At 38.9% G+C, this 25,314-nt stretch overlaps 1 protein-coding gene across 4 annotated transcripts in view; it reads left to right on the top strand.

Annotated features, from left to right (window-relative positions):
- Nucleotides 1-25,314, top strand: part of AUTS2 (activator of transcription and developmental regulator AUTS2) — a 1,145,593-nt gene that overhangs the window by 503,491 nt on the left and 616,788 nt on the right. For 3 of the 4 annotated variants that reach the window (XM_082645103.1, XM_082645104.1, XM_082645106.1), the window contains exons 3-4: nt 7,878-7,979; nt 23,175-23,210. In XM_082645103.1, coding sequence (XP_082501229.1) covers nt 7,878-7,979; nt 23,175-23,210 — 138 coding nt within the window. The remainder of the gene's footprint in view (nt 1-7,877; nt 7,980-23,174; nt 23,211-25,314) is intronic. The other variant, XM_082645105.1, reaches the window with a different exon arrangement.

Raw genomic sequence — 25,314 nt, forward strand, 5'->3', positions numbered from 1 at the left:
GGACAGTTGACTTTAAGACAGGGAGTTGTGTTCTGTTGCTTCATTAGCCTGATTTAATCAGGTAAGTGTTCAACTAGGGGCCTCTTTCTGGAGTAAAAGATTAAACTGATGGGACCTCTTACTTTTTAAAATAAACTGCTTTATTAAAATATTTGTTATATATAATAAAATTTATTCATTATCAGTCTACAGTTTGTTTTTTAATATATTTATAGAGTTGTACAACCATCACTATACTCCAATTTTATAACTTTGCCATCACCTCAAAAATTTCCCTTGTGCCTACTTGCAAATTGGCGGATTCTTACATTCTTGTGCAAAATTCTGTTAGAATTTGGTGGATTATTTTTTTTTCAATGTGTCTCCTGCCATTGTTGGGTGCAGTGTTTTGTATACATCAATTAGATGCTTTTTTAAAAAAAATAATTAATTAATTTATGTTTGGCTGCGTTGGGTCTTCATTGCTGCACCGGCTTTCTCTAGTTGCGATGAGTGGGGGCTACTCTTCGTTGTGGTGTGCAGGCTTCTCATTGCAGTGGCTTGTCTTGTTGTGGAGCATGGGCTCTAGGCGCGCGGGCTTCAGTAGTTGTGGCACATGGGCTCAGTAGTTGTGGCTTGCGGGCTCTAGAGCGCAGCCTCAGTAGTTCTGGCGCACAGGCTTAGTTGCTACACGGCATGTGGGATCTTCCTGGACCAGGGCTCGAACCTGTGTCCCCCCACATTGGCAGGCGGATTCTTGACCACTGAGCCACCAGGGAAGTCCCTGGTGGGCTATTTTTAAATTTATTGTTAAGTTGAATTGGTTGCATTTCATCAGAATTTTGCAGCTTTTTAAATTAAGAAGATCATCCTATAATTCTCTTTTTGTTTTGTTATTATCAGATGTGGGCACAGATTAGCTTTACGTATTTTTTTTTCATACTCTAGATCAAATTTTGTTAAAATTTTTAAAAAATTAAAGTTAGTTTAGTATAATTTTCATCAGTACCACCATAGACTAATGTTTATTATTATAATTTAGAATGTGTTCATTATCACATTTTGTAATGATAATCATATTATTATATTATTTTCACATTATATGTTGTATTATCACATTATTATTATGTAATTATATCACATTATATTTATTTTTTGGTTTTGTTTTTTATCTCTTTTTATTCTAGATATATAAGAAGTATGTCTCTTTTATATTTGTGGGGTTTGCTCCCAATTTTACTCTAATTTGTTAATTGTACAATATTTTAATTTCCAATTCATTATGTAGTTTTCATTTTTAGCATCTCCTCCCTCTAATCTTCCCCATAGTTGCTTTTTTTTTTGTTGTACTACTTTTTGTTCTCTATAATTAGACTATTTATTTCTGTTACTTCCAACTTAATAGAAAATACATGAGTTAATCTCTAGCGCAGAATTTAGAGATCTTGTAAAATGTTTTACTAACATTTTTATAATTTTAATTTTCTTAATTTTTAGATGGTATGTTTGTCATTTTCTCTCTGACTCAATTCTAATTGTGCAGAGAATTTTTAAAAATATCTTGAAAGTTTTTTTTTAAAGTCTCTAGGTGATATGGATATTCAGTTTAAAATGTCATTAATTTTTACCATCAAGAAGGCTGTTCATGTAGTTTCTAAATTTTGAATGTCTGATATTTTTGTAGCCTACTACACCTTCAGTCTGTAATGTCCCATGGATGCTCTAGAAGATGTGGTCTATATAAGTTACCAAATTTACTATGTATTGGCTGAGTCAAACTGAGTTCTTTAACCGCAGGTCCCTTTCTATTGTTTTGTTTTCTTACTGTCTGTTAGGTGGCATGCTAAAGTTTCCCAACTCCTGTTGATTTCCTTTATTACTTAAGATATTTTTTAGTTACTATATTGGGATATCAAGGTTTATATCTTAATACTTTAGTATAAAGAACAGAAGTGTAAAAGGTAAAGATTATACCTTTTATCACTATAAAATGATTACCTTTGACATATGACTTTAGCCATTTATTTATAATATTTTGTCTTTTTTCTCTTTTAAAATTTAGGAGTGCTTTATAACTAACAAATACATTTTTGTTTGTTTTACCCAATACAAACTGATACCCTTGCCTTTTTTTAAAAAAATTGGAGCTTAATCCATGTATATTATTATTATTATAGCCAATATACTTAGCCATATGCTTGCTCTCTTGCTAGTTCCCTTATTTTTTCTCCATTTCTCTATTGATTATGTTTTAATTCTTTTACATTCAATAGTAACTTAGAAAACAGATTTTTTAGTATCTAAATTTAGTGATTAACTTTAAGATTACCAAATCCTTAAAATTCTTTTTCTAACTATTAAAACAATAACAATATAAGTTCTGATTCTATGATCCCAGAGAAATTGCGCAGAAATTCCTTGCACTACCCGTTTCCAGAATTTAATTTTTATCTTTGTCACAACTTATTATTATACATTTTAAAGTACAGTGTTTATTTCTTAAGAAAACGTTTTTTGTGTTCAACTTTGTAATTTTGCTTATAGTAGTTATTTCCCACTAGCTTGTTTTGATGTGTCCAGCCTTTTCATTAAGTTACTTACTTTGGTTCTGCACCTCTCCTCTGAAATACCTTTTAAAGCCTAAGAAATAAAACACTACAAATGCCACTCAATCTATGAAACTTTCTCCACTTGGGAACAGTTTTATATGGAAACAATAAAACAACACTTTTATGAGATTAAATACTTACTGCTTTGATGTTAGTGAAGGTATATTGTAAAATTTCGTTGACTAAAAGAAGATTCAGTGCTTATTGGCACCTTTAAGAAACATCATATAGAGTTCATTTAGATCCCTACAGGAAAACTCAGCAGTCCGAGATAAGATTTATGCTGCTTTGAGGAACCAAAACTGTGGTGAGAGATTACTTCCGGATGCTCTTCTGCACTGCAGTTCATAATTCACGTCATTCCTCTAGAGTTCTAGGCATAGGTATCTCTTCCACATACTTCATCCTTTTGTGAGTTTTGTTTGAAGGGTTAATGACACTTTCTGAACATCTAGCATCTTGTTGGGACTCTCCAGACTCAAGCTGAAAAGAGTGGCATAGCCTGGCTAACGAATCTTAGCAGATGCGCACAGAATTGCTCCACCTTACTTCCCTCAGTCCAGGATGATGGGACTTTGTTACATGTTCATCAGCCATGATAAAACCATGGATTGTTATTTTCCTAATTAGCCACTAATAACAGTTAACTCTAATGACAATGCAGTCTCAGAGTTTGGAAAATATATTGTTGACAATGAAATCTAATGAAAACAAGATGGCTTCTTATATTTTATAAAAGGTGATAATCTTACTGATAGAATTACTGCCACTCATGCCAGATGCTAGCTTCCTTTAACTTTGTTTTGTTCTAGTTCTGATTCCTAAACTATATAATATCCTAATGGGTAGAAACGTCTGGAACTAGAGAGTGAATTATAGTAATTTTTATTTTTATTTATTTATTTTTATTATTATTATTTTTTTGGTACGCAGGCCTCTCATTGTTGCCTCTCCTGTTGCGGAGCACAGGCTCTGGATGCGCAGGCTCAGCGGCCATGGCTCATGGGCCCAGCCGCTCCACAGCATGTGGGATCTTCCCAGACCAGGGCACAAACCTGTGTCCCCTGCGTCAGCAGGCGGACTCTCAACCACTGTGCCACCAGGGAAGCCCTATAGTAATTTTTAAATAAGCGAGGTCCTGAAATATCTAAAGGTGGATAGGAAGAAATTTCATTGCATCATTTATAGCAAAAACTTTCTTATAACAGATGCCATGGATGCTGGGATAAATCAATGCAAGCAGATTGATTTTTCTTAGGTCTTTAAATGTTTAAGCCAGCACCTGGCCTTTGTAATGTCTCTGGTTGTAGGTAATAGCTGGGAATTTCAGGTGAAGGATAACACCTTCTGAGTTAGTTATGCTACCCCAATGATCCATTGGATATGCTTGAAAATGCCAGTCTTAAATGTATTCATGGGATTCGGAAGGAATACTTCTTTGCCTGATACCTTGTGGTTTAGCTTTAGTACTTACTGTAGTCAGTCTATTTCTTTGAAATATTGAGCTGTCTGACAGCTTAAAATCCTAAGCTTCCTTTAAACTTGAGCCTGGCTTTGGAGGAGAAAAGGGGTGATGTGGGGGTGGATTTTATGTAAGGCTCTCCAAAGAGAATTCGCTGAAGTGCTTTTGCTGGCAGGACACAGGGAAGGCTAGTAAGCTGCTTCCTCTCAGTTTTTCTTGGGGTTTTGCCCTTAGCCTAGAACAACATTTAGTCAGATAACTTACATCAGGGCCATAGGGGTCTCTTACTGGGCCTTGTTGAAGTCATCATTTTCCTTCCATGAAGAAACATGGATAAGACCCAAATGCAAAGTCCAGATTTTGTCAAGCCTCTTGAACATTAGGAAAAGTCTTGATGCTCTTATACCCTTAATTCCCACCTAGATGTTTATTTCTCTTCGAAGTTGGAGGACTTAGTTTTTAGAAATATCTCTTTTTTTAATGATTTTTCTTTTTTTTAATTAAAAAATTTTTTTTAATTTTTTGGCTGCGTTGGGTCTTTGTTGCTGCGTGTGGGCCTTCTCTAGTTGCGGCAAGCAGGGGCTACTCTTCGTTGCAGTGCACGGGGCTTATTATAGCGGCTTCTCTTGTTGCGGAACATGGGCTCTAGGGCACACGGGCTTCAGTAGTTGTGGCTTGCAGGCTCTAGAGCGCAGGCTCAGTAGTTGTGGTGCACGGGCTTAGTTTACTGCGGCATGTGGGATCTTCCCGGACCAGGGATCGAACCCGTGTCCCCTGCATCGGCAGGTGGATTCTTAACCACTGCGCCACCAGGGAAGTCCCTACAAACATCTCTTGATCAAATATTACCTAATAAGATTTCCTTCTTTGTGAATGAGGTTGGTTACCACAGATGTATTGAAAATATATTCTGTGGAGAATACTAGTCTACCACTGAATCATTATTTCCAGGTTAAATGTAAACATTTAAACAAGCACTAAGAATTAAAATGAAGAGAGCAGTAGGCAGTGGAGACATGGGGTTAGCCCTAGATCTCTTGCCTAATTCTGAGCACATTTCCTCTACACATTTTTTCATCCATATATTGGAGTTAGCTTTACCTGCCTCTACTTACCTCAGAGATCCAGTGAGATAAGAGTTCTGACATTGCTTATGAATTACAGGGCCAACTCCACATACAGATTTTATCATCAGTATAAATATATTTAACGTAGACCTTTTAAAACTTGAAAATGTATTATAATTATCAATGAAGAATGAGATGCTTGCTAGAATTTGAAGGCATATGTCAAAAAACAAATATACAGAGAAAGAGCTCTTCAAAGACCATAGTGGAAGAGACAATATCTGAGCTTTAAGTCTTGACCTGAAAAGTACAGAGAAAGTGAGAGTGAGCATTCCAGATTAAGAAAATCTAGTGTGAAGAAGTGTAGGGCAGGAATGGGCATGACATGTTCAGGAAATTGAGAGGAAGTGATGTTCATTTTAGATTAAATTCCCCTTTATTACAAGTGTAAAGATGAAAACTTGAAGAGAATGACAATATTCTGAACTTTTATTCCATAGTAATAAGAAAAGGCTCATATAGCTTGCATCTGAATTAATTTAGAATTAGCAGGTTTAGCAGTAATTTAGGAGGAAACTAAGTACTTAAGGGCTCAGAAGGATACAAAGTAAAATTAGCATCATTTTTCTTGGTTCCATTAGAGAAGACTTCCTGGAGAAAGGGATTTTAGAAGAGAGTGGTAAAAGTGGATTTGTAGAAAGGTTGAAATCAAAAAACAATGCCCTCTATATAGGGGGGATTTGGCCAATAGCTGATTAGATGGTATGACCAAAAGTCAGGTCTGAACGGCAGTCTTTTTTTTTTTTTTTCTTTTTCTTTTTGCGGTGTGCGGGCCTCTCACTGTTGTGGCCTCTCCCGTTGCGGAGCACAGGCTCCGGACGCGCAGGCCCAGCAGCCATGGCTCACGGGCCCAGCCGCTCCGCGGCATATGGGATCCTCCCAGACCGGGGCACGAACCCGCATCCCCTGCATCGGCAGGCGGACTCTCAACCACTGCGCCACCAGGGAGGCCCTGAACGGCAGTCTTTTAAGAGGCACATTAAAGGTACAAGGAATGCTGATTTGGATTCATTCTCCATTCATCTTGGTTCATCTTCCCCGATGGTCCCAGAGTCACATGAAAACCTGCAGGCAAAAGGTTTGCTACCTGTTACCTGTTCTGCTCTCTGAAGTTCCCTGCTACCCAGAAACATGGGGCTTGTGTTTTGCTTGAGACTTTCCATGCTCTGATCCATGCCCGTCTCTCTCTTGTTTCTTCCTATTTCCTCCCAAAAGGAGCTCTCTATTTCAGATAAGACTCCTGATCATTTCCTAGCATGTTGCTTTCCCTGTCTTTTCTTTCTAACTTTCTCCCATCAAGAGTATCTTTTCCTCCCCTTTCAGCCATATGAGCTCAATCTGCTTTTAAAATCCAAGACTTCAGACATCACCTTTCCTCCTAACATCACTGACTCATTTTTTGGTTATCATTTAGGATGTATGTATTTCCTTGTGTTGCTATATTTGTTTGTCTTGCACTGTCTTTCTCTTGCTAGATTGAGAACATTGTAAAGGTGCTATGTGTTGTAACTTGCATCACATTGCTTGGGTTCTCTGCAGATGTGGTTGTTGATGACATTATAGACTAATGGTCCATATGAATTTGACTCAGTCTTGTTTAGACTAATGGTTTGCTGTTGTGTTTTGTGTGTTTATTCATTTTGAATGGAAAATCAGATCTGGCTAAATGTGTACAACATCCTGGACGTGAAAATCAGAGCCAAGTAAATGTGTAGAAACTGCCAAAATGTAAGCTTTGTGTAAGAGCAGAGACTTTTTAATTTGGTTAAGCACCATATCTCTAGCTCTTACTATCAGGCTCAAATGTGGTACTTAATACATATTTGTTGAATGGATGCTGGTTTAATTTACTTAAGCTGTAGGTCTTAATTTGGTATTTTAAAATATCTTTAGAATATTGTCTCAAAAAACAGGATCATTGTCTCCCTAGTGCATAAAGGATAATATACAGAATGTCATCATTTTCTCTGAGGAGAAGAAAACCTTGTTTTGTCATTCCTTTTTTTTTTTTTTTTTTTTTGGCTGCGTTGGGTCTTCATTGCTGCGTGCGGGATATCTCTAGTTGCAGCGAGCGGGGGCTACTCTTTGTTGTGTTGCGCGGGCTTCTCATTGCAGTGACTCCTCTTGTTGCAGAGCATGGGCTCTAGGCCCACGGGCTCAGTAGTTGTGGCTCGTGGGCTCTAGAGTGCAGGCTCAGTAGTTGTGGTGCACGGGCTTAGTTGCTTCGCAGCATGTGAGATCTTCCTGGACCAGGGATGGAACCTGTGTCCCCTGCGTTGGCAGGGGGAATCTTAACCACTGTGCCGTCAAGGAAGTCCCTGTTGTTTCTTTCTTTTTTTTTTTTTCCCCAGAAGAGGACAGAGGAAATAAGATGGGAAGTCATATTTGGTATAACCTAAATTGGAAAAATCTCAGGAAAGATTGCCCTTCAAGATTTATGTTAAACTTTGCAAGTGTTTATTGAAGGGCTGCTGAGGTCTTTTATCTACATTGACACTTTATGGTAAATGTTGTACTTATCCTACCCTCCACGTTTCTTTCTATGGCAGCTTACCTGGTACTATTCAGAAGCTGAGAAAAATGCTAAAGATCAGGACCTTAAATTGTTCACTTTTGACAAGGCTTAAAGAATAGGGGTGAAGGAGCAGTTGTGTGAGATCACTGACACTTTTCTTTTTTTCTCTTTTCTTCTGCCTTCAGCTCAAGCCAGGGCAGAACAGCTGCAGGGACAGTGACAGTGAAAGTGCCAGTGGAGAATCCAAGGGCTTCCACAGGAGCAGCTCTCGGGAAAGGCTCAGCGATGTAAGTTAAAAAAAAGAACAAAACAAAAAAACTAAACAAAACCACCAAGTCACACATCCCTTGGGTCCGATTTCAATTTTCCAACACTCTCATCCCTTCACATCACTTTGTAAATATCCAAGCATTATTACACGTCATCCTTTCTTGGCATATAAATATTTGAGCATTGCTTTGTAGTGTCATTCTGTTTTCTGGTTTGACCTAATATGTGTTTTAACAAATTATAAGGTTGATGGGAGTATTTGTCAGCTTAGAAACAATAGATTACAAAAGGAAGTGATAATACTTTTAATATCAGTGTCACAAATGAAAGAAGTAGTCTGGCAGCGCTACAACTGGGAGATAACATATTTAACTATGGGCTTTCTGTCATTTCTTCATGCATGAGCTTGGTTAACAACCTTTTTATTTATTTATTTATTTATTTAATTCCTGCTGGAAGGGATGACTAACCATCCACTTAAAGAGAAGGAATTAAATTTCCTGACTGATGTCTGGAGGAATAACCCTCATGAGCACACACCATACCTCTTAAGGAGGTCTGTCAGCCTTCTAGACCTGGCTCTAACCACTCTCTAGCCTCCTGTGCACCAGGCTGAGAACCATCTGGCCCTCTTTGGGCCTTCTTGCATTCTTCCCTAATGTGTCATATAACAGGATTCTTGACCCATCTTTGCATCTGAGGGCAACATTTTAAAACTTTCTTTTAAAATAGAACAAGGGCTTCCCTGGTGGCGCAGTGGTTGAGAGTCCGCCTGCCGATGCAGGGGACACGGTTTCGTGCCCCGGTCTGGGAAGATCCCACATGTCGCGGAGCGGCTGGGCCCGTGAGCCACGGCCGCTGAGCCTGCGCATCCAGAGCCTGTGCTCCACAACAGGAAAGGCCACAACAGTGAGAGGCCCGTGTACCGCAAAAAAATAAATTAAATAAATAAATAAATAAATAAATAAATAAATAAAATAGAACAAGTAGGGAGCAATTCTTATTAGTGTTAACAGAGAAAGGAACATTAACATATTGAGACAGTACTCTTTTATTCCCCAATTTTTTGGGTTTATTTGCAAAAGAATTTATTATTAGCTGAAGAAAATAATTCCACTGTTGATAAAAAAATAATTTGGATAGCCATTGAAGAACATTCTCAGAAATAACACCATTTTCCCTTTTGTGGTTAGCATACTCAATTTGGGAAATTTTGTTTTCCTCTTCCCTTCCATTCTCTTCTCTTCTCTTCTTTTCCCCTCTCCCTCTCTCCTCCCTGCCATCCTTCCTCCCTCCCTCCCTTCCTTCTTCCCAGCTATAGATTACCCTTCAGTCACCACAGGTGGTGACATCAGGATTCTAAGCATCTTTCTCTTTTCTTTTTAAATTGAGTTATAATTAATATACAGTATTACATTCGTTTCAGGTGTACAACATAGTGATTCAGTATTTTTATACATTATGAAATGATGACCACAATAATCTAGTTTTCATCCATCGCCATACGAATTTGTTATGGTGTCACTGACTATATTCCCTATCTGCACATTACACCCCTGTGATGTATTTGTCTTACAACTGGAAGTCTGTTCCTCTTAATTCCCTTCACTGATCTTGTCCGCCCAGCACCCCCAACAGCCACCTCCCTCCTCTTTGGCAACCACTGGTTTGTTCTCCATATCTGTGAGTCTGTTTCTGTTCTGTTTTGTTTGTTCATTTGTTTTGTTTTGTAGATTTCACATATAAGTGAAATCATATGGTACTCATTTTTCTTTGTCTGACTTATTTCATTTAGTATGACACCCTCCCGTCCGTTCATGTTGCTGCCAATGACAAGAATTCATTCTTTTTTATAACTGAGTAATCTTCCATTGTGTGTGTGTCTGTGTATCACATCTTATTTATTCATTTATCTGTTGATGAACATTTAGGTTGCTTCCATATCTTAGCTGTTGTATATAGTGCTGCAATGAATGTTAGAGGTACATAGATGTTTTTGTTTTCTTTGGGTAAATACCCAGAAATAGAGTTGGTGGATCATATGGTAGTTCTATTTTTAGTTTTTTGAGGGATCTCCATACTGTTTTCCATAGCAGCTGCACAAATTTACATTCCCACCAGTAGTGCATAGTGCTTCCCTTTTCTCCACATTCTCACCAACACTTGTTTCTTGTCTTTTTGAGAATATCCATTCTGACAAGTATGAGGTGGTATCTCATTGTGGTTTTGATTTGCATGTCCCTGATGATTAGTGATGTTAAGCATCTTTCATGTGCCTGTTGGCCATCTGTATGTCTTCTTTGGAAAATGTCTATTTAGGTCCTCTGCCTATTTTTAATCAGGTTGGTAATTATTTTGATATTGAGTCATATGAGTTCTTTATACATTTGGGATACCAATCCCTTATCAGATACATCATTTGCAAATATCTTCTCCCATTCAGTAGGTTACCTTTTTGTTTTGTTGATAGTTTCCTTCACTGTGCAGAAAGCTTTTTAGTTTGATGTAGTCCCATTTGTTTGTTTTTGCTTTTTTTGTTGCCCTTGCCTGAGGAGGTATGTCCAAAAAAAAAAATGCTAAGACTAATATCAAAGAGATTACCACCTGTGTTTTCTTCTAGGAATGTTATGGTTTCAGGTGTTATATTTAAGTTTTTAATCCATTCTGAGTTTATTTTTCTGTACAGTGTGAGAAAGTGGTGCAGGTTCATTCTTTTGCATGTTGCTGTCCCATTTTCCTAACACTATTAAAGAAACTGTCTTTTCCCTATCATATATTCTTGTCTCCTTTGTCATAGATTAATTGACCATATGAGTGTGGGTTTATTTCTGGAATTTCTGTTCCATTGACCCATGTGTCTGTTTATGTGCCGGTACCATACTGTGTTGATTACTGTAGCTCGGTAGTATACTTTCAAGTCTGGGGGGCATGATACCTTCAGCTTTGTTCTTCTTTCTCAGTATAGGCATATAGACCAATAGAATAGAATTGAGAGTTCATAAATAAACCCATATATCTGTGGCCAAGTAATTTTTGACACAAGTTTACATCCATTCAATTGGGAAAGAATTTTCTCTTCAACAGGTGGTGCTGGGACAACTGGTTTTTCCCATGCAAAAGAATGAAGTTGGACCCCTGCATCACACCATGTACAAAAATTAACTCAAAATGAATAAATGACCTAAGTATAAGAGCTAAAGCCATAGAATTCTTAGAAGAAAACATGTGGGCAAATCTTCATGACCTGAATTTGGCAGTGGATTTTTAGATGTGACATCAAAAGCACAAGCAACAAAAGAGAAAATACATATGTTGGATTTCATCAAAATTAAATACTTTTGTGCATCAATGGGCATTATCAAGAAAGTGAAAAGAAAAGATACAGAATGGGAGAAAAATATTTGAAAATCATATAACTGATAAGTGTTTAATATCCAGAATATGTAAAAAGCTCCTAAACTCAACAACAAAAAGATAAACAACAGAATTCAAAAACGGGCAAAGGACTTGAATTGACATTTATGCAAAGAAGATATACAAATGACCAGTAAGCACATGAAATATGCTCATCATTATAGTCCTTAGGGAAATGCAAACCAAAACCATAATGAGATATCACTTTACAGCTACTAGGATAGTTATAATTTTAAAGAATGGAAAATAACAAGTGTTGGCATGAATATAGAGAAATTGAAACCCTTGTACATGCTGGTGGGAATGTAAAATGTTGCAGCCACTGTGGAAAACAGCTTGGCAGTTCCTCAGAAAGCTAAACAGAGAATTACCATACACCTCACCAATTCCAATTTTAGGTATATACCCAAACATCAGGTACTTAAAGAGATACTTATATGCCAGTTTTCATTGTAGCATCATTTATAATAACCAAAAAATAGAAACGTCCCAAGTGTCCATCAGCAGGTGAATGGATGAATAAAAAGTGGCATATATGGACACTAGAATATTAGCCCTAAAAAGGAATTAAGTTCAAACCTTGAAAACATTATGCTAAGTGAAATAATCTAGACATTAAAGGATAAATATTGTCTGATTCCACTTACATGAGGTATCGAGAATATATCGAGAATATGCAAATTCCTAGAGACAGAAAGTAGAAAGGGAGTTACCAGGGACTAGTGGTAGGGGTGGGGGACTGTGAGAGATGGGAGTTATTGTTTAATTGTAACAAAATTTCTGTTTGTGATGATGAAATAGTCTTGGAAATAGTTTTGATGATTGCATAGCATTGTGAATGTAATTAATGCCACTGAATTGTATACTTAAAAATGGTTAAAGTGTTAACTTTGTTGTATATATATATTTATTTTACCATAATAAAAAAGTTGAAAAATATTAGGGCTGTAACAATCCTGCCAATCTCGTGTCAAGCCAATCTATAATATACTTTGAGTTTATATTGCTTATCATTAAAATTCATATTTCTGGGCCTCCCTGGTGGCGCAGTGGTTGAGAGTCCGCCTGCCAATGCAGGGGATGGGGGTTCGTGCCCCGGTCTGGGAGGATCCCGCATGCCAGCGGAGCGGCTGGGCCCGTGGGCCACGGCCGCTGGGCCTGCGCGTCCGGAGCCTGTGCTCCGCGGCGGGGGAGGCCACAGCAGTGAGAGGCCCGCATACCGCAAAAAAAAAAAGAAAAAAAAATCATATTTCTTGCAACACTATTAAAAGATTAAAGAAGGAGAAATGACACACATAAAAAAAGGGAGGGCTTCCCTGGTGGTGCAGTGGTTGAGAGTCCGCCTGCTGATGCAGGGGACGCGGGTTCATGCCCCGGTCCGGGAAGATCCCACATGCCGCAGAGCGGCTGGGCCCGTGAACCATGGCCGCTGAACCTGTGTGTCCGGAGCCTGTGCTCCACAGCGGGAGAGGCCACAACAGTGAGAGGCCCATGTACTGCAAAAAAAAAAAAAAAGGAAAGGGAGAAAAAGAAGTAGTTGGCTTTTAGTGAGTTGTTTCAAAACCTCCAGTCACTGTTTCCTTCACGTGAGCAGTTGTGAGGTTGCAGAGTCTTACCTCAGGGCCATTGCAATCTAAAATCTTCTGAGATGAAAGCCTTTGACAAGTCAAGCCACAAAACAACTCTGTTGGATATCAGGGCAACATCTACCCACACAATATTTTAAAGAATAAAGATGCTTCCATTTTTTCTTAAAAGAGAATTAGTAATTAATTACTTTAATGACTATCAGAAAATGAGGAGGTGGAGTTTGTTAAAATATCTCCATGTCTCTCATCACCATGCTTGTGCTTTCATTACTTTCTTGAACATATGGAAAATAGTTATTATTAACCATTTTAATGCCCTTAATCTACTAATTGTGTCATCTGTGTCATTTCTGAGTCTGTTTCTATTGATTGGTTTTTCTCCTCCTTATGGATTGTATTTTTCTGGCTTTTTTGCATGCCTGACACTTTTTGGGGGGGGGTGCCAAATACTGTGAAGTTTTATTGTTGAGTGCTGGGTATTTTTGGTTTCCATAAATATTCTTAAGCTTTATTCTGGGCTACTATTATGCCACTTGGAATAATATTTTGATTTTTTCTGAGGTTTATTTTTATGCTTTTCTGGGTGGAACATTCAGAATATCCTTTAGCCTAAAGCTCATTTTTCCCCAGTACTGAATACTCTGCCTAATTCCTGATGTGTTACAAGGTTTTTCCACTCTGGCTGGTGGGAATACCAGTTGTTCCCTGCCCTCTGTGACTCTGGCATTCGTTCTACCTGCTCCTTTTCAGTGGTCATTTCCCTTGCCTTGGGTACTTTTCACCCACAGATGTGCTGATATGGACTCAGGTGAAGAGAAGGGGGAAGCCTTCTGCAGGTTTCCTGATTCTCTCACTGTGAGCCTCTCTTTTCTCCCATCCTCTGCTTTGCAAATTCCAGCTGACTTGGCTTCCTCTTACTATCAACTCTGTCTTCTCAACTCAGGGATGCTTCTGGGATCCACCTGGGTTACCCCCAACCACCCGACTATGGCATGAAAACTCTCTTCACACAGTAAGCTGGGGCAACTGTAAAAATTATTTCATTTGCTTTCTGTCTCTCTAAGATCACTGCACTGCCTATCTAAACTTCTAAAAAACCTTTTTTTCCACACATTTTGTCTAGTTTTTTAGTTGCTTAAGGTGTTAGAGTGAATTTGATCCCTGTTAGTCCAGATTGCCCACTCTGGATTTTCAGCTGAGATAAAACTCCCTTTAAGTCTTCCACTCACTTTAGTGATATTTTTAGGAGCTGTGGCAGTTAAGACTTACTCTCAAGTGCAGCTAATCAAGATAACTGTATTATTCCAGCTTTTTTTTTTAATTGGACAGGCAAAACGAGTAAGAATGAAGAATTTCAGTGTGGCTGGAGAATTTGACTCATGGGTGAAGCTTAAAAACCAAATGTGCTTGTTTTTTCTAAATTACATATCCCCAGACTACATTGCCAGGAGGGAATAATAATTCACGAGGACTCTCACATTGATCAAGGAGACATAGTAACTTGTTTAGATTAGTCACTAAGGAAAAAGTTAAGGGAAATAATTGAATATATAAATATTCATAGTGAGTTATTCAAGGGGGAAAATATTGTTTCTGACTTATACAGAATTTTGTAAGTGAGGAAGTTTTCAAAACTCAGGGCCTAAACTTAGTAAATAAAAGCCTCAAATTTTGAAGTGATCATAGGCATTCATTACAAACAGACTAAGTTTTAACAGCTATTTTGCTATTTATTATCCATATGACCTTGAGCAAAAAACTTGATCTTTCCAAGCCTTGGTTTCTTTATCTGTGAAATGGGGGTCATTTCATCTACCTTGTTAGGTTTCTTTTAAAAGGTTACCTGGTACTGTGTGTTTGAATCACGTAACAGTTCTTGGCATACCTATCAGTGTGCTCATAAGTATTTATTTACTTTCTTTCTGCATCAGATTTACACCTACCTTAGGAGGCTTCTCTACCCTTTCTGATTTGAATTCCCTTGTAGTGGTCAATTCGACAAGACCTGCTTATCTCAATCATGACAAACACCATTCTTCCTCCCAAATAAAATCCTCATTATTCTATGTCTCCTTACCTATTTTTCTCAACTTTGAACTCCCTCTCTTATTTTCTTGTCTCTGTATTGGATCCCAGAGCTAGTATCTTCAAAATCGAGCCCTGTTCCTTCTTCTGTCTTACTTATCCTGTTTACTTCGTCACTCTGCTTTATTTACTGACTTTATTTCTGAAGAGGCATTTGACTATGATTATCCTCTCCTTGACATGACTGATGCTTCAGATGCCCTCATCATTTCTTACACAGATGATTCCTGTGGCCTCTCAGTGATGTAATCTGACGCATCTCTGTTTCCTTTGCCCTGTACTCGACAAAGCTTCCACAGTTGTTTTTCTAAGAGTCAGAACTCACCATTAAACTTTCTTCTTTAAGATCCTTTGCAGGCACACTCCTGAGGTTATAAGCAGAGCCCTCCACTGGGACATATGAAACTACCTCTTCATCCTCTCTCTCTCCCTCTACTTCCCAATGGTTTGTACCTTATACTTGTTCCTTCTGGACCGTTCTTTTTTTTCTTAAATAATATAAACTTTCAAATTTTCCTATTTTTGTTTCTTTTGTCTCCTTTTTTTTTTTCTCTTTTCCTTCTGCAACCCCTATGTCACTTCCTCTAGCAAACTCTTCCTACCACCCTGTGGAAGTAAACAATTTTAATGCTTTATTCAGATAACTACCTGGATATGGCTCTAGTGTCTCTCTGAAAGAATTTTTTTTTTTTAATTTTTATTTATTTATTTATGGCTGTGTTGGGTCTTCGTTTCTGTGTGAGGGCTTTCTCCAGTTGTGGCAAGTGGGGGCCACTCCTCATCGCGGTGCGCGGGCCTCTCACTATCGCGGCCTCCCTTGTTGCGGAGCACAGGCTCCAGACGCACAGGCTCAGTAATTGTGGCTCACGGGGCCAGCTGCTCCCTGGCATGTGGGATCTTCCCAGACCAGGGCTCGAACCCGTGTGTCCTGCATTGGCAGGCGGATTCTCAACCACTGCGCCACCAGGGAAGCCCCTCTGAAAGAATTTTGGGTCAGGATTTTAATTATGAAAAGGGAGACACATATTTCATACTTTTAAAACTTTCAAGATGTTGAAGGAATTGAAGCATTTCAGAAATTAGGTGAAAAGGGATTGAAGTCTAGTAAGTGTTGTGCTACACAGTTCTCTAATCTTATCGTTCTGTAGCTCTTTAGTCCATTTAATATCACAGTTGAGGCATTTCTTCTGCTGCTTCTTGAAACACCCCTTCTACCTCGAATCTCCCAAGTTTGGGGGGTTTTATTGATTTATCTATGCCACTGTGCCATTATCCATCCATCTATGCAAGCATCTTTCCTAGCCTCCTTTTTCCCACCCAACACCCAAACATTTATTGTCAGGTTTACTAGTTACTGTTAAGGAAGAAGTAGACAAAGGCCACACCATCAATGAACTTCCCTGTATTTAAGAAAAAACTCTAATCTAGACCTGTGACAGACTCCTGATATTCTGTTTCTCCTTTCTTTTCTTTTTCTGTTTTTGCCAGATTTTCATTTTCCCTACCAGTTTGTTTATGCCTTTTGCCTTTCCTGTATCATGTTTTTATGTGTTTTCTTGGATAGTCAGTGTTTTTTTTTTTTTTTTTTTTTTTTTGCGGTACGCGGGCCTCTCACCGCTGTGGCCCCTCCCGCTGCGGAGCACAGGCCCAGCGGCCATGGCTCACGGGCCCAGCCGCTCCGTGGCACATGGGATCCTCCCAGACTGGGGCACGAACCCGTATCCCCTGCACTGGCAGGCGGACTCCCAACCACTGCGCCACCAGGGAGGCCCGATAGTCAGTGTTTTGATTGTCCAGAAATATTTATCAAATACCTTTTAAGTGTCAGGTATAGTTCTGGGCACTTGAGATTGATTGGTGAACAAGATGAAGCCTCTGCCCTCATGAAGCTTCTACTCTATTGAGGGAGGCAAATAGCAAACCTGTGAGCAGACAATAACATTGTTTTTGATGTGTAATACATTTTGTGAAGTAAACTAAACAGTAGTGGAGGGTGGCAGGGTGTGTGCTGCCACTTTAACTGGAGTGATTGGATTAGTCCTTTCTTTCTTTTTTTTAAAAAAAATATTTATTTATTTATATTGTTGCACCAGGTCTTAGTTGTGGCTCACGGGCTCTTTAGTTGTGGCATGCAAACTCTTAGTTGCGGCATGCATGTGGGATCTAGTTCCCTGACCAGGGATTGAACCTGGGCCCTCTGCACTGGGAGCACAGACTCTTATCCGCTGTGCCACCAGGGAAGTCCCTGGATTAGTCCTTTCTGTTTTGGTGATTTTTGAACTGAAGCCTGAATGACGAAAGGAAGGCAGAACATCTAGGCAACAGGAGTGACAAGGTCACGGCCCTGAGTCAGGACATGTTTAAGGGGAAGAAAAAAGGCCAGTGTGGCTAGAGCAGAGTGCATGAGCACAGGAGCTGGTCACATAATATCTTCTAGCTCATGGTAAGCAGGCTAAGTACTGTATTAGTTTCCTGGGTGGCTGTTACGCATGACCACAAGCCAGGGAGCTTAAAACAACAGAAATCTATTATCTTGTAGTTTGTAAGGCTAGAAGTCCAACATTAAGGTGTCAGCAGGGCCATGATTTCTCTGAAGTCTCCAGAGAGGAGTCTTTCCTGTCTTCTAGCTTCTGATGGCTTCTCGCAATCCTTGGTGTTCCTTGGCTTATAATGACATCACTTCGATGTGTGCTTCTCTTCACATGGGCTTCTACTCTATTTGTAGCTCTGTATGTCTTCTCCTCTTCTTATAAGGAGAGCAGTCATTGGATTTAGGGCCCACCTTAATCCAGTATGACCTCAACTTAATTACATCTGCAAAGTCCCTATTTCCAAACAAGGTCATTATATCAGTCAGGGTTCTCAAGTGAAACAGAGCCAAAAGGATGTATTGACATATACAGTTACGGAGGCTGACAAGTCTCAAAATGTGTAGTCAGCAAGCTGGACTCCCAGGAGAGCTGATGGTTAGATACAGTCTGAGTCCAAAAGTCTGAACAAACCCTAAAGACCAGAAGGATTGACACCCAGGAAAAGTCTGTGTTTCAGTTTGAGTCTAAAAGCAGGAAAAAACTGTTGTCCCAGCTTGAAGGCTGAGTCAGACAGAGGAATTCCCTCTTATTCTGAGTATGGTCGTCCCTTTTGTTCTATTAAACTGATTGGATGAGGCCCACCCTAGGGAGGGCTTTACTCAGCCTGTTGATTTAAATGTAAACTCATCCAAAAACACCCTCATGGTAACACCCAGAATAATGTTTGAGCAAATATCTGGGTACCCAGTGGCCTAGTCAAGCTGATGCATAAAATTAACCCTCACAATCACATTTTGAGGTTCCAAGCAGGCCTTATAATTTTAGGGGAACACTATTTAACCCACTATATAGGTTAGTATTTAAAAAGCCTCTCAAAGATGTTAGAAGGAATTGTTGTTAACAATTTTTACTTTGAAATGTTTACTTTTCCTTTTATATGAAGAAATGCAGGTGAAAATGAGCACGAGGATGAAATTAGGGAAAGACGTTGGAAGGCTGTTGAATATAGATGAGAGCTGCTAACAGTTGGAAATGGGTTCTAACAGAGGGTTGAAAGTTGAGTTTGGAAGTGACCATTTCCATACCTGATGCTTTGTTCAAGCTGTGCCCCCATGTTTACTTCCACTAGTAGCTCATTTCTCCAGTTAAATATATTTTGCATCTTTGTAAGTTATCAGTAATCTTATCTTCAAGGCACATTTCTTAGGATTAAGAGTTTAGGTTCTTTTAATTGTCATTGTCTTCTAAACTACTGCAGAAAGTAATTGAGCTTGTCTTGTGACCTTTGTAAGAAACATAGCTGGCCAAGTGATGCTTAGCATGATCCTTCTGCTTTTTACTCCCAAGAGAGAAAAGCATAACATGGAGGTGGATAGGCAGGGATGTCGACACAAATGATGATTTGGAAGAATTTTAAATTATTCTATTTAAATTAGCCCTAGGGTCAGAGCATACATTTTCCTCTAGGGGTGGAATGCACATCCATCCCATACTTTGGGGGCCTTAATAGTAGCCATGGCCTCTTTGTGTAGATCTCTAATGAATGGAGTACATCTATTTTGGATGGATAATCAATTTTTGAAATCCCTTGTTGTAGGTGAGCTGTTAAAACAGAAATGTTAACTTCATGAGTTTAATGAGTAGCTTCAATGATGACTTAGTGACAGAGATGGATAGAGAGTCAGGTGGGGGGCAGTGAGAAGAGTAGAATGAGCATTTAATGAATATCCACTTGCAGACTTGAATGTTAGCAGCAACATTCTCCTTCCTGGAAAATGTCTTTCAACTGTGCATCCCATTACTATTCCTGCAGCCCATGTAGCTTGGAGATTGAGGCAGAGTGTGTTTGTAAGAAAGCTCTCCTTTGCCATGTAATGAGACTGAGGTGGGTAATTTGCAGAGACTGCTGGAGCAGTGGTCAAATCTGGAAAACAAAAACAAAAACAAAAACAACCCAGAATGAAAAGACCATGTTAAACAGGAGATAGCTTATAATGAGCCTGGAAATCACATATCAGACAGCCAGCTGGCTGGAATTTCTTCATGTTCTTGTCTTCTCATGCAAACTGCTAAATACATTCTCTTACTCTGTTTTCTCAGTCTCTCTATACCTCTCATTTCTACCTAATGCATTGAAAATATGAATGAATTGGCAACTCTACCACTTGAAGAAATAAGAATGAAGCCTTTTTCATTATTCAGCAGACACAGTTGCCTAAACATGTGGGCATATGGTATTATTTCAAATGCTTTTGAATCCAAGGATGGTTTTATTTATTGCATTTTTAAAAAAAATCTCCTTTTAGTTTTTCAACCCTCATTTTGACTCATAGCCTTTTTTAGATTCTATGGCCACTTTTGCTATATAGTTTGGACAGAGTATGCCTTCTCTCTCCAAGCAAGAAAAATGGAAGACCCTTCCTCTCACTATAAATTGGGGAAACACAGAAAGTTAAAATCAGCTTGATTCCATGAAATGGTTCAGTGGTCAGGGCATCACCACCTGTCTGCTTTCCTAAGCCTTTACCTCTTGGTGTCTGTCTCTTCTTCTATAACATGAGAAAACAGTAACAATCCCTAAATGCACATATGTAAGCAAATAGCTAACATAATACATTTCTAACAATAAAAAAGCTGTTTTAAAATATTTATTTAATTCTTGTAGCATAATCTGTTGTTGCCCATGGTTTAAGGTGTTCATGGATTTTGTGACTCGGAAAAATGTTAAAGCTATCAAATATTGCCAGCTATATTTAGATACAGACCTAGATTAGGTATATATGACCGAGACTCTTCTGGGCCTTTTGGATAGCAACGCCTCAGGGATGTGATATGTGTCCTGAGCTATCAGTGAAACCCTGACTCCTGCCTGTTGCTGGTCTCAGAACTTCTGTTATACCTTTGTATGAGGGTGGAGGTCCTGCTGGTGACCAGGAATAGTGTCCCACTAAATACAGGGCCATAACAGATTCTTGGGCTTACAGAACTGGACAAGGAGAAATCTCTTTATTTCAGAGATATTTCTGTTCAAATTCTCCAGTGATGATTAAAGGGAGTTGGCAACTGGCCAAGAAAAATGTGATGGGGAAGAGAGTTAGAGGGAAGGAAATGTCAATGCCGTGGACATTTGGCAAAGTAGATTAGAAGGGTTTTTCCACGAAGTTTTCTGCCAGGTCCAGAAATTGTAACTTGATGCCACAAATCTTTTTCTATTAAAAAGAAAAAAGGTGAGTCCAGTGGGTTGGCAAATGTGGGTAGCCTTTGACTCTAAGGTTCTTTATGCTTTCTAGCAAATGCTGAAACTCCAGCAGACCTTTAATGTACAGGAGGATCTAGTGTCTCTGTTCCTTCATGTGTGTCTGTGTTCGTGCATGTGTGTGTGTGTGGGGGGGTGTTATAAGGCAGGGTACTTAAATGCTTTGTTGCATTATGTTAATTCCTCGGCAGTGCAATCAAATTCATGTCGTAATTAAAGCTGTCAGTTGGAAGGCAAGCCAATCGCCACGAAAACACAGCATAACAAATGAAGTGAAATGATTCTGCGTGTAGCTATACAATGCTTCGCCAGGCATGAAATTAAATAAGTAATTTGATGTTGACATCAGAAATTGAAATGATACCCACTGTTCCCTCATTCAGTCAAACCTGCATAAACAATAGCCAGAACAAATATGCACAACAAAGCCGTCTTCTCCACCCAGCTCCCTGAGTAATGTACAATATATATGCAAAATGAGTATAACAGAGCTTCCCAAGACCAGAAGGATGTAATTTTCTTTGGTATACAATAAAATGATACGTATGTGGGGGCGGGGAGGTGGGTTTGAAGGGGTCCTTCTGCTTCGGGGATAAAATACATTTGCAGAGAGGGGGGAAAATACTGAAATTAGCAAACCCCATGCTCTCTGTCTGAGAAATTCATCCTGAAGTGAATTTACCTCCCTGGGGCATGACTCCAGGCTAGTGGAGATCTAACTTGGCTTTTGCCTTCCTCTGTTCCACCGGGGGGGGGGGGGGGGGGGGTAGGTGCCGAAAACAGGCGATGCTGTCACATGGCTCATCGCTGCTGAGAAGCTGTCTCCATGACTACTGTGGATACCCCCGCATACTGTTTATGGGATCAAGAATGAAACAGGATTGTTGAACATCAAGTCCAGTGACAGGATCACACATCTAACATTCTTTATTCCCCTGAGCCTGTCTGGAACACTGAGGGGAAGAAAGTTTTGCTTTGGGAGCTGCATTTAGGAGCATACTGTCCTTGTTTGATGCGGATGCTGTTTGTACTTACAGCACCATTATTTCCTTCTCAAAGCCAGTGTAAAATTAAGAATCACATCTACTGTATATTTGGAGGTATTAAATTCACCTGAGCCCCACTCCCATACGATCCATTCATTCATTCATTTATTTATACATTAATTCAACAAATACTTATTAAATGCATCCTGTGTGCAAGGCATTGAGCTAAGCTCTGGGGAAGCCATGATGAGTCAAGCAGATGGTCCCTGCTACCTGTGGTTTGCAGAGTAGGGACAGGACATTTCGGTGGAACAGTTAGAGGTTACCTAAGTAACTGTTGCAGCACCATGGAAGTCTGGTCCCTCCGTGGAAGGTGTAACAGCCGACCCAAGCTAGACAGGGAGAGGCCTTGCTGGTACAAGGATGCTTAGCTGAGACCTGAGGGCTGCCTCAGTGTTCGCGTTCTTTTTGTTTCAAACTTATTTGGGGCCTCTCTTGTTCATAAAGAGGACACTAAAAATCAAAGAATTTGTAATGAGAGGTTTTAGGAAAAAAATAAACAAACATACAAAAACAGACAAGTTTAAAGCACAAACCAAGTTGTTTTTTGGAGGTCTCTTTCCACTAAGAAGTGATACTGCATGTACCTTTCAGCATCACTGTTCTTTAATTCCCTGTGTGTGAGAACTATGGAAGCCTAAATTGATAATTTTTGTGACTAAAACCTTTAGAAAAATGGTGCTTTTCACTACTTCCCTTTACCCACACATTCTTTGCATTTTAGTCTACTAATTATGTTTACAAAATGTCTCATTTTTGAAAAGAACTCTGTGTGTACTAACTGGTGCCTTGAGGGGATAAACTGGCAAGTAGGTCACACACTGGAAAAGTCATCCAAACCCACTGGGCTTTTTATTTTCAAGTCAGTCTGGGCTTTTTCCTCTTGCCTGCCCCTTTGCGGCCACAAAACTGAGTAGCTTGAGACCAGGGCATTGAATGTCAGCAAGTCAGGGAGGCAGGCTGATGCGTGTCTGTTTAGTCTCAGTGCAGGGCGAAATGCCATCATTAATTCATTACCCAGCTGCCTGTCAAATAAATTGGCAATTACATCCACCGCAGAATCTTGGAATTCAGTAAATAGCACGTTAGCATCTCTGAGTTGCTGAGAGATGTAAAGGGGAAAATTAAGCAACACGGTGTTTGTATCAGTAGCAGATGACAAGGGGCCGCGTATACAGGCTATGTGGTGTAGTGATGAAAAGCCTGCGAAGGACTGGTAATGAGCTGTGTGGATTGGAATGTGTTAAAAACCATTGCTGATTTTCCACTTTGTCTTTATGCTTTCTTGCAGAGTTCAGCTCCTTCCAGCTTGGGAACAGGCTACTTCGTAAGTTTATCTCATCTTCCACATGTGTGCCTCATATTGGCATTGATTTACTTGTATAATGTATGCTCATTAAGATGTGAAAAAAATCCAAGCAATTCCCTCTTAGTCCTAAAGAGCAGACTGATGTCCATCCTTTTACTAAGAGTTGTTTCACTTTTAAAATACATAACCTGCTGGGCTCTAGGGATCACAAGTCAGTCTGTGATGTGGGCCTGGTTCCCAGCACCCAGAACATTTGCTCCTTACCTGGCAGTGTACGGGGGATACAGGGTGTGATTGCCTCGTGCCACCTTTCCTGCAAAATTGTGTTTTTAGTGAGAAGTGTCGTGTGGTGGACAGAAATCAATTTATGCATTGAGGTATATATTCATTTGAAGATCTCTTGAAGAACTTCCCCACATATACAATGAATTGCCATTTTTTAATTTTGATGAGAGATGGTGTTTTAATGGATGTTTTCCCTCACAGTCTGAGTAGGTGGCCTTTAGATTTTTTTTCTTCAATCATTAAACTCCTCATTTTACCAAATATAGATGTATTATTTCATTTCAAGACCTTATTTCTGTCCTTTGAGAAGGGTGTGGATGGTGACATACCTCAGGGCTTATCACAGTATTTCTCATTTATAAAGAAATAGTCACTTCATTTCTGTTATCTGTAGCTAAATTACCCTTCTTGGATTCAATAATACTTTTCAAGGTATAAATAAAAAAGAATTACAAAGAGATATTATTTACACAACAGGATAACATGACAGTGTAGACATTTGTTGCAGTATTTAAAGGAATTTAAGGAATTTAAAGGAATATGATTTATGTTCCGAATGACGAACACTGATACTCTAATATCTGCTCAGCATTTTCTGAGAAAATAATGAAATCATGAAAATAAAGTAGAAAATAATTACTGATTCAGTTTTGTTGCCTTTAAATTTCTTCCCTCTAAAATGCTAATTACTCTGGTTTTCTTCTGCCCACACATTTGTCTCCATACATTTATGTTAAATTCATGAAAACAAGCATCATTTCATTGAATAATAAGTCTTTTCCAAGCTTGGAAGAAGTGGCATTTTCTAAATGTTGATTTTTTTTTTTTCTTAATCTATGATACGAGGAGAAAAAGGGTAAAGTTTTTTTTGGTACCTGCTTAATACAGTCAGCACACATCATTGCTCCTTATTATGGTTGAATATTCATGCTTACAGAAACAAGCAGGATGCTGAAACAGGATCCTGCTTCAGCAGTTGAAATAACAGAAGTATTCCCATCTGCCATCTCTTCACACCAGGCTGGATGTGGGTTGAGATGTTGGAAGTAAAATCTGGAGACTGCCAATGTTTATTCTCTATCCAAAAGCTAAATTCCCCCTCTTTGCTTTCTTCAGCAGAAGAAGGCCAATGCCACTGACTCAGCCTTTGATCACTTCTAGACTGAACATTCTAATATATATATATTTTAACTGTCTGTATGAGCACTCTGAAAGAAGAAAGTCACCTCTAGAAGCACTGAGAATTTTATTATGCTTTTGTTCACTTATTTTTCTCTCTAATTCCAGGAATGTTTATTTTAATTCTCTAATGATAGGTTCCTGTGAATAAAGAGTCTTTGCAATTATGAATCTCAAATAAATTTTACACTTACACAATTTTGGATGAGTATAAAAGCTTTTTTCTTATTTTGGAAAAATTATTCTTAATATTACTTTGCTTATATATAAAAAATCTGTAGTATTATTAGCTTACATGAAGAAGATACATACCAGATGTATGTTCAGCTCTCAACTATGACAAAAATGCTCTACTTAGAATGTGTTTCCAATAGTGAGATTATTATGTTATCAAAGTGCAAAATCCACTGATATTATTGCCAAGTCCTCATCAAAAAGTGTCTTCTGTTTCAATTTTCGTATCAACAATATTACATGTAATACTTAATTTCAGGTACTAACTTCAGCATTGGTGAGTTTCACACTTCTAAGTGGAAAATAGTATATTCACAACTTTTACTACTTTCAGGCCAACATATTCTTTGCACTGTGTTTTATGATCTATGATAACCTTTACTTAAGTCTGTGATGAGGGTTCAGCATCAGGTAAGTGGAATGG

Source organism: Mesoplodon mirus (genome assembly GCF_964341445.2).
Source record: "Mesoplodon mirus genome assembly, chromosome: 15".
NCBI classification, from domain to species: domain Eukaryota; kingdom Metazoa; phylum Chordata; class Mammalia; order Artiodactyla; family Ziphiidae; genus Mesoplodon; species Mesoplodon mirus.